This window comes from Terrapene carolina, unplaced genomic scaffold (assembly GCF_002925995.2).
Source record: "Terrapene carolina triunguis isolate 2854851 unplaced genomic scaffold, T_m_triunguis-2.0 Scaffold210, whole genome shotgun sequence".
NCBI classification, from domain to species: Eukaryota; Metazoa; Chordata; order Testudines; family Emydidae; genus Terrapene; species Terrapene triunguis.
In genome coordinates this window covers 26,546,833-26,556,401 of record NW_020664561.1, presented here as the reverse complement: position 1 = coordinate 26,556,401, position 9,569 = coordinate 26,546,833, and the positions used below count along the sequence as shown (strand labels likewise).

The 9,569-nt window shown below is 51.8% G+C and overlaps 1 protein-coding gene across 1 annotated transcript; it reads left to right on the top strand.

Moving 5' to 3' along the window:
• The first annotated feature begins 4,156 nt into the window (after positions 1-4,156).
• LOC113407248 (RING finger protein 112-like) lies at positions 4,157-5,844 on the top strand. Its single transcript, XM_026655535.1, has 4 exons — positions 4,157-4,230; positions 4,526-4,579; positions 5,006-5,098; positions 5,281-5,844. Exons 3-4 carry the CDS (start codon positions 5,006-5,008, stop codon positions 5,650-5,652), a joined length of 465 nt encoding a protein of 154 aa, XP_026511320.1. The 5' UTR covers positions 4,157-4,230; positions 4,526-4,579; the 3' UTR covers positions 5,653-5,844.
• Positions 5,845-9,569: the final 3,725 nt, after the last annotated feature.

Sequence of the window (9,569 nt, the reverse complement as noted above, 5' to 3'; positions counted from 1 at the left end):
ACCAGAGCCCAGCGCTGGGGGAGTAGGGTGAGGCCAGGGCATGTTCTTTCCCTTTTCTGTGCCTCAGTTTCCCCCACCCAATGCCCAGGGCTCTGTGGGGGTAAGAGGGTGAATTTGCTCTCACGCCAGCTGGAGGAAAGCTCGGCCAGTCAGCACCCAACTCACTGCATGATGGGAAGGAAGCTGTTTCCTTGTTAGGCCCTGAACGTGGCCTTTCCTAAGGCCGAGCTCGGTGCCTCCCGGACTCGGGCTCCAGCAGCCCCTGTGTCTCCCCAGCTGTCCTCGGCAGCGAGTCTGACTGAGATCAAACTCCTCTCAGAGGCTTGTGCCCCTGCCGGGCGTGGCACTGCCAGTGATTAACCCCTCGCACACGGCATCTGCCAGGCTGTAGGCAGCAGAGAACAGCCCAGTGTCACCAACAGCCCCAGCGCTAGGGTAGGCTGGGCGCAAGCCAACAGCACGTGCTGTGATACGGCCAAAGAGCGTCGGCCATGCTCCCAGCCCGGCGGAGGGATGGGGGGGTGGGTGTCTCTCCAGGGACGCAGAGACGCTGACAGAGTGCAGGGGGCCATGGGGGATAATCAGCTGGAAGTGAGCCCCCGTGCGACAGTGTGGCCAAAGGCGCTAAGGATGCCCAAACAGGGGAATTGCGTGTAGAAGCAGAGGTCAGTTTATCTCTGGATTTGGCACTGGTGCGACCGCTGCTGGGGTCCTGTGTCCAGTTCCAGTGCAGTTCAAGAAGGATGTGAATATATTGGAGAGGGGGCAGAGGGGGGCCACGCGAATGGTTAAAGGATTACAAAACGTGGCCTGGAGTGATAGACCCCAGGAGCTCAAGCTATTTAGCTTTGCAAAGAGAAGCTCCCACCTCCCGGGGTGACTCGACTCCAGTCTAGAAGCACCTACACGGGGATCAAATATTTAATAATGGGCTCTTCAGGCTAGCAGAGAAAGCTCTAACGTGACCACATGGTTGGAAGTTGAAGCTGGACACATTCAGCCTGGAAAGAAGATATCCGTGTTTACCAGGGAGGGGAATTAACCATGGGAACAATGTACCAAGGAGTGCGGTGGATTCTCCCTCGAGGTGGGATGTGTTTCTAAGAGATCTGCTCTCGTTCAAACAGGAATTAACTGGGTGCAATTCTCTGGCCTGCGTTATCCAGGAGCTCAGCCTTGGTCCCTCCTGGCCTGGGAATCTACCAATCTCCGCCATGACTTCTTGGAATCCGTCTTCTCGCTCTAGTGCTGCCCGGTGGTCAGGGACACAAAGATCCTATGATCATATGTGGTCTCAAAAAGTTATCACGATACAGACAGACAAAGAGAAATGCCATTGAGTTGTGTGTTAAGCCTTTTACTTCACTTGGCCAATTAACTTCTATAATTGGTAATTTTATCTTCATTAATAGCTGCCAATTATTGGTTACTTGTTAGTCACTATTGGCTGCCAGCTGTTGGTTATTTAGTACCCACCATTAGCTGTCAGATTATTTCATAGTGACAGTGTGGAGAAATGGAAAATAAAAGTTTTCCATTCAGAATCTTTTCATGCAAATTTCCATTTTCAAAGAACAGCCAAATTTTAGTATCTCTTGGGTGTCTGTCTTCACATTTTTAGGGAGCTATCATTGTTTCTCAGGTTTCAATCTTCAGTTTTCCGTCTTTGGTTTTCAGTTCTTGTTTATCGTGTTTTGGTCCAGGCTTGTCAGTTTTGTGGCTCTAATGATCACTTTACATATCTACCATATCAGATTTTGTTCTTCATTTCAGGGCTGTTCGTTATTGGTTTTCTGCTCTTGTGTATTAATTACAAGATTTCACTGTATGTTTTTTCAGCTTCATTTATTATGGTCTCTCTACTGATTATCAGCTTTTCGTTTTCTTTATAAATTTAGGGTGTTTAAATATTTTTTTTCAGTTCTGCTATTCACTTATTGCTCCTTTTCACTATTGGTTTTCTGCCTTTGACTATTCATTGTCTAATTTTGACTAGGTTTTGTGACCTTGATCTGGTTTTCATACTTCAATTACTGGTTTTCTGTTTGGGCTATTGGTTTTCTGATTTCAATTAGTACTTTTCTGGCGTTGATTACTGAGGGCTTCTGCATTCAGTAATTGGTATTCTGATATTGATTCCTGGTTTTCTGTCTTTGACTTTTGGTTTTCTTGGCTTCTAGATCTGGTTTTCTGACTTCTATTTCTGGTTTAGACTCTTTGACTATTGGTTTTCTTGACTTCAAATGCTATTTTTTATTATTGTTGATTTTCAGACTCTGTTTCCCAATAGCTTACTTTGATTACTGGTTTTCTAGCTTTGATGACTATGATTAGTGGTTTCCTGTTTTTGACCATTGGTTTTAGATATTAATGATTAGTTCATTGATTGATTTCTTTCACTGCTTTTCTGGTTTCAGTAACTTGTTTTCTGATTTCAATGACTACTTTTCTGCCTTTGATTATTTCTTTTCTGACTCTAGTTATTGGTTTGCTGAGTTCCATGACTGGCTTTCTGTGTCTTCAATGACTGCTTTTCTACAATCATCAATTGGCTTTTCTGAGTTTAGTTATTGTTTTTATAATAACTAGTGATTGGAATAACTAATAATCTGTGATTACTAGTGTTGAGTTATCAGCATTTGAAACTATGTTTTTCTCTCATTTCATCAATTTTCTCTCTTCAATTATTAGTTTTCACTTAACGTTGTTTGGGTTTTATTTAGTTTCAATGACCTTTATGTCACGGGTTTATTTTGCACCACCTATCTTGATGGATCACCTTGAGTCACCTGTGGGGGGATCTTTTGTTCAAGATGGAAAAAAAATTCCTTGTCTCTCTCTCGCTGCATCGCAGATGTTCGTTCATGTTGCGAAGGAGGTCGGAGAGACCTGCAGTCTGCCCCCAATCCAGGTGAGTCCTCGTTTCCCATCAACCCAATGCTGGTTCCACCCCCCACTCCATCACCCCCACCTGATTCTTATTATTCAATGTCTCTATTGCAAGAGCACCTCAGACCCCCCCCCCCCTTCCTAGACCAGAACCCCATTGTGCCAGGCGCTGGTCAAACCCCGAACAAACCGCCAGTCCCTGCTCCCATTATTCTCCCTCCACGCTCACATCATGCCCAGGATCTCGGTGTCGGTGGCTGGGTTCGGCAGCAGCCTCCAGCTCTGGTCTCCTCTCTGTGCTCCCAGCCCCAGTGTGACCCTTCTCCTGCGCTCTCTGTTGCAGGGACTGGACCTGTTGGTGCGAGATTGGCAGCTCTCCGAAGCCTACGGCGCAGAAGCGGGACAGGAGTATCTCAAAGACATCACACAGGTAATGACCAAAGCCGGGCACCACGTGTGTTCATGGAAACAACAAACTCCGGCTGTGGGCCGGAGCTGAACGTTTCCATGGTGGGTCTGATTTCTCGCTGATGGTCACAAATGTCGGTTTAACTCCTGCAGGACCTGGCAGCCTCTTCTGAGCAGCCCCTGGTGTTGGGAGCCCTGAGGGCGAGAGGGACCTGGTGCTACCTACTGCCCCACCCTGGCACTGGGTTCACCAAGAGCAGGGCAGGGACGCCAGGTGGTAAGAGACCCCTCTTCCCCCTGGGTTACACCCCCAGCCTCCCTCTCCCCTCTTCTGCACTGCCCCTACCCACATCCCTGCCCCCATCTTCCCCTCCTGCCCTGCCCCCACCCCATAATCCCAGTGCCCAGCTCACTCTCCTTGGCTTAGAATGGGCTCTCCTGCCCAATGCACAGGGGCTGTCACTAGGTCACGGGATCTGTGCGGGAAGGGAGGGGGACATGAGGGGACACTGCTGGGGTCCTGGTCTCCTGTGGGGGACACAGCTGGTTCCCTCCTCTTAATAGGTCCCCTGTCACCCCCACACACACACTGCAGCCTCTCCCTGTTACTCACCCCCACCCCCACTGCTCCCCCATTTTCCCCCTGGCAGTGGGGTGTGGGAGGGAGCTAAGCAGCTGTTGCCCAGAGATGGAATCTCATTTACTGTGGCACAAACCTGCCCTCTACATCCCCCATTTAACTTGTGTCCTGTCCTGGGCACCTGGATGCCTCCCGGATGCCTAGGTCCTTTCCCCCCTGCAGACATGGACGAGGATTTCCGGCAGTCCCTGTGTGACTATGTCACCAGCGAGGTGCGCTCAGCAGGGACACACGTCCGGACGGACCGAGCCGGGCAGGTGCTGACGGGGGCTCAGCTGGCTGCCAGGATCAAGGTGGGAGAGTGGGGTCTGCTAAAAGGGGGGGGGCCTGGATGGGAGACAGCAAAAGGGGCCGCAAGGAGGTGAGCGGAGACTCAGAAATAGGTGCCGTGCTGCAGGGTGTGGGCTCAGCAGGGGGTGCCATGCAGGACGGGGTGGTCAGGGGGACCAGTGGGGGCGCTGTGCTGCAGGGAGTGGGGAGGGGGACACAGTAGGGGGCGCTGTGCTGGAGGGAGCGGGGTGGGGGGCTCGCCAAGGAGTGGGCTGAGCTGTCCCTGATCCCAGTTCCCCCAGGCATTATTCCCCACAGGACGTCTCCCGATACTTGAAGACCCAACGCTACGACTTCTCCTCCCCCGTGAAGGTACCAGGTTGCCCCTCCCTCAACCCCTCTGATTTGCAGGGGAGGGGGGCACTAGTTCTATTGACCCCTCACCCCAGGTCCTCCTCCCATTGGCCAATCGCACTAGGCCAGGAGGGGGGGCACCACAACAGCTGCCCCAACTGTCCTGATGGGGAACCTCCAGCTCCCAAGAAGTAAAGGGACCCCCAGGGAGCTGCACCAGAGAACTGGCCCTCTCTACTAGGGTGGCAGCAACGTGGCCATAGCTGTGGAGTCATTGGGGGGCTGCCTCCTGGCTCTGAGGGAATGTGGGGGGTTGGGGGCCAGTGGGGAGGTGAAAGCGGGGAGCAGGGTCCTGGAAGAATGGGGGGAGAAGGTGGTGAGGGGGGCTCCTAGTTCAGAGATGGTCCCATCCCAACCCCCACCCTGTCCCCTCGCCCCCCACAGATGGCTGAAGCATTTGCAGCGATGAGAAAGGAGAAAAACAGCAAAGCAGTAGAAGCCGCCAGGAGAGAATATGAACAATTTGTGCAGGAGCTGGTGAGCGCAGAGGGGCTGGGAGTCGGGAGTGAGGGGCACCGGCAGAGCTCGGGGGAGCAGGGCTGGGATAGCAGGGGGCTGTGGGTTGGAGGGGCTGCGGGTGTATGAGTCAGCGGCACCCCCTGTGGCTGGGTAACACTAATACCCATCCCTAATGGCCCATCTCTCCCCGCTTCGGGCAGGACCGTGGCCACCAGAATATAAACTGCTGCCTGAGGGTGAAGCCTGAGGAGATGAAGAGACGGCTGGAGGGGAAACGCAGGGAGCTGCTGAAGCATTGCCAGGGGCAGCTGTGGGGCGAGGACCCCCAGAAACAGGCTGCCCTGAAGGTGCTGGAGCAGGGGCTGGCCGGGAAGACGTCCAAGTTCCTAACGGCCTACGGACAGCGCTTTAAAGAGAAGGCCGTGCGGTTGGGCCTGTACATTGGAGGGAGTGTCCTGGCTTTGGTGGGTGCGGGTGTTGTGGCGGGCATCAGCCCAAGTTTGGTGGTCAAGGTCGGAGCGGGGGGCCTTGTCCTGATCAGGAGGATGGTGGGAAGATGGGTGTGGGGCTAATTTGGTTTTAGAATACAACAGGCACCAATGCCCCAGGGCAGGGGGATGAGGGGCAGGGTCTTCAGATCAGGAGCCCCTGCTGCGGGGTGACAGATAGTGGGGAAGAACCATCACACCCCACCCCGTGCAAGACTCTGTCCCAGCCCTCAGCACTGGGAACCTCTGTATGCAAAGGATGGGGATAGATAGATAGATAGAGGGGGTCGATGGGGATAGATAGATAGATTAGATAGATGGGGTGGATGGGGATATATAGATAGATTAGATAGATGGGGTGGATTGGGATAGATAGATAGATAGATAGAGGGGGGTAGATGGGGATAGATAGATAGATAGATAACCCTTCTGCCCTTCAGCATTAGCAGGAACAAGGGCCGGGTTCAGGATCTAGGGGTTCCGTTTCAATAACACAATGCAAAACCGGCTTCAGTCCCCACCCAGTGACCTGGGACAATTACATACCACCCCGCGGGCAATACTAACCCTCTCGCAAGCACAGAGTCTGAGTGTAGCAAAAGCCTTTTAATAAAGGAGGGAAATAATATGGCATTGTGTGGGGAAACACCACAGACAGGATTCATAACACAAACCATGAGCAAAAGACCTACCCCCAAGTAAGTTTGGAAGTGTCCTTTTCCCCTCAGGGTCTTAAGTCCAGCAACCCAACAGTCACCCGTCCCGCAGTTTCTGTCCTTGGTCAGTGCAGTTCCAGAGTTCAGAAGTTCATCTGCAGTGTTTACCTCCCAGCCTGAGTGGAAGGGGGTGGAGGTATGGGAGCACGTTACATGCTCCACTACTCAGGTCCACGGCTGATTGCCACGCCTCTCCATGGGGTTCTGCTGCAGTGTTCACCGCCAGCCACTCCTCTCCGCCAACTGTCCTGCTAGCCGCTCCTCTCCACCAGCCACTCGCCAACATGTCTTCAGACTCCCCCTCCACTTAACACAGCTCTCTGTGATTTCAGCTGTTAGTAGGGGAGCCTCAGTGCTAGCACACTCAGAACCACTAGCTCAAAGTAGGACTAACCCTTAGACCTAGGAATCAGTAATCTCAGCTCTACAGTACATAACAAGACTCCTAACAGAATCAAAATTAATTCTGCTATTATACCATAGAGAGAGAGATCAAAATTCTGTTTCATGCCCTAGAAGAGACCCACAGACACACATCTATCCCCAGACTCTCTCAATTCACAGGGCTTTGGAACCCATGTCCCTTGCTTAGCGAGTACTACTTGGTTAAGGGCGAGTTCCTCCGTCATAAAATGTCAAGTACAGTTCTACTGTCCTTGATTCACATAACCAGGATAACAACACTTTAGTACTCCTGCCCCAATAGCAAAGAGACTGGGGGTCCCACAGTAGCCAAAGTGACCATTTGGGCAAGCAGGGTGGGTGTGCCCATGCAAACTAGATCAGCCCCTGAAGTTCTTTTCCACAACTCACTACCAGATGTCAGGGTAGAGCTCATTCTGACTGCTTATAGATAGACAGATAGATAGATAGATGGGGTGGATGGGGACAGATAGCTAGATTTATGGGAATAGATAGAAAGAACTTACAGCAGGTAGGTAGATTGCAAAAGGACACCGAGATTGATTGATTTGCAGTGGAGTCACCGAGATCAGAATCCAGCCCTGACCCCATTGATGTCAGTTGATAAATAACCCTGCCCTGGCTCCTGTGCTCTGAGCCGGCCCCTGCATCCCTCCGCTGCAAGTTTCATTTGGTTTTCATTTTCAAAAACGGGGGCGGGGGGGGAATTGATTCTTATATTTTGCAATTGGGTTTTTTTCACATTTTCTTCCCACCTGAACAAGTGTGTGAAGTGGACAATTTTGGTCCCCCCCCGCCCCCATTTCCCACTGATTTGAAAAATGATACAAACGGAGGAGGGACGTTAGAAAACCCCAAAACCCCTTCCAACATTTTTCAGTTTATTCTTGGGGCTCCAGCGGGTGGAGGGCAGGGCCTCGGGCAGAAGGAGTGGGAGGAAGCAGGCTAGCCTCCCCAAAGGGGGGGAGGGGGTTCACTAGTCATCCATTTGACTGTGAGTCCTATGCTTAGATTTTACCAATCAAGTGCCAAGTATAAGCTCCTCAGCCACTGTAACAGCCTTAACATGGAGTCCCAGACAGTCCCCTCGGGTACTCCGATCTAACTGGTCATTGGGACGTTATTGACAGAGTCTGTAACCATATAGATCACTGTTGCAACCACTGTCATATATTTGCAGCAAATATTGTACAAAGGTTGTCATGTGAGCTCTCTATGGGAAGGTTATGATTGGCTGGTTATAATTATGCTATCTGTATGTGTGTATCATTTTTGTACTTGAAGTTATGAATGTTGGCTCTGTACTGTTTGTATTTCAAACCAATCCTGTAATAAACTATCTCAAATTATCTATTTATCTCTTATTAAATAAGAGTTAACTACACAGTTAAAGCAGGTAAATATAGACACATACAAATGAGTTACAGTCTTAAGTTTCAGGAAGATGTGGCCAGGAAGGGAGGGGCCTGGTTCGGACTGAAGGCGGCTCAGAATGTGACAGGAAACAACGCCCCACGGTAGGGGGAAGAGGGGGAGGGTGGGGCAGGGCGTTTAGATCCGGAGCCCCTGCTGCAGGGCGCATGTAGTGGGAAAGAACCATCACCCCCCATCCCGGGCAAGAGTCCGTTCCAGCCCAGAGCATTGGGAAGCTCTGTATGCAAGGAAATAGATAGATAGAACGTACAACATGTAGCTAGTTTTCAGGAGGACATAGAAATTGGTTTACAGTGGGATCACTGAGATCAGAATCCAACCCTGACCCCATCAACATCAGTCAATAAATAACCTGGCTCCGGTTCCTGTGCTCCAAGCCGGCCCCTCCAGCCTTCAGTTGCAATTTCCACTGGTTTTCCTTTTCAAAAGCAGGTGGAAAAAATAGATTTTCCTATTTTGGGTGTTTCTTACATGAGCTTTCGCAGGAAGTGCCTAGGCAAGTCTCCCCAGGCATAAGGAGTCGAGTCCTTCACGCTGTCTGGACTGATTTCCAGGAGATCCCTCAGCCTGAGTTTCGTGTTTCTGAAGTTCATGATTCTCAGCTAGGACAGGACGGTCTTCACGGCTCTTCTCCCTGCAGATGGACACGAAGGCGTCGCCACCCAGGATGACGTCACAGCTCAGCGCCAGCTGCACCTTGGCCTCCTCTATGTCTCCGTTCCCAAGATTTAGGCCTCAAGCCTTCACACCCCTGAGGAGGAATTTCCCCATGAGCCCAGTCACAGACCAGGGAAATAGCTATAGTCCCCAGCGGTGATTCCTCCTGCAGCTGGGACTGGGCCTGGCCCTGCCATGCTCACCTCCGGGAGCTGAGGCCAGTGTGTGAATACAGGAACAGACACCAGCCTTTTCCAAACGCCAGCTCGTTTAATGTCAACAGAGGGGCCCAAAGCCTAAGAAGCAAAGGGATCTAACCCACCCAACTGTTCACACGCCTCTGTCTCAGCTAACACTTAGGGAGGCTTCCCTTACCCAGACCCCACTCCCCACTTCTGGGGCTGGGTGTCCCACACCGAGGTGTAGGTGGTGCAACCTCGTGGTCAAAGCAAGAGTCTGGCCTAGTGGTCAAAGCAGAGCTGGACGGCAGAAGCGGAGGTGCGGTCGGGAGGCCAGCCAAGGGTAAGAGCCTGGGGTTCAAGGCAGGCAGGGAATAGGGCTGGAGTGGAGCAGCCAAGGGGTGGAGCCGGGGCTGGACAGGAAGCAGGTCTGACACAGCTAATACATGAAGTGTTTGTAAAACAGTCCTGGCATCTTCCACATCCTTCACAGGTGGACAATACGCAGGGGATGGGCAGGAGCTCGGGCGCAGCAGGTGTATGGAGATGGAGACGCTGGATGGAAGAACCAGGGGAATGTGGAGGGCCCTGA

Bases quoted from the DNA above. Each gene is read 5' to 3' on its own strand.
- LOC113407248 (XM_026655535.1), top strand. From the start codon at position 5,006: ATGGCTGAAGCATTTGCAGCGATGAGAAAGGAGAAAAACAGCAAAGCA. The intron at 5,099-5,280 runs GTGAGCGCAGAG...CGCTTCGGGCAG, and splicing joins AACAATTTGTGCAGGAGCTG to GACCGTGGCCACCAGAATAT.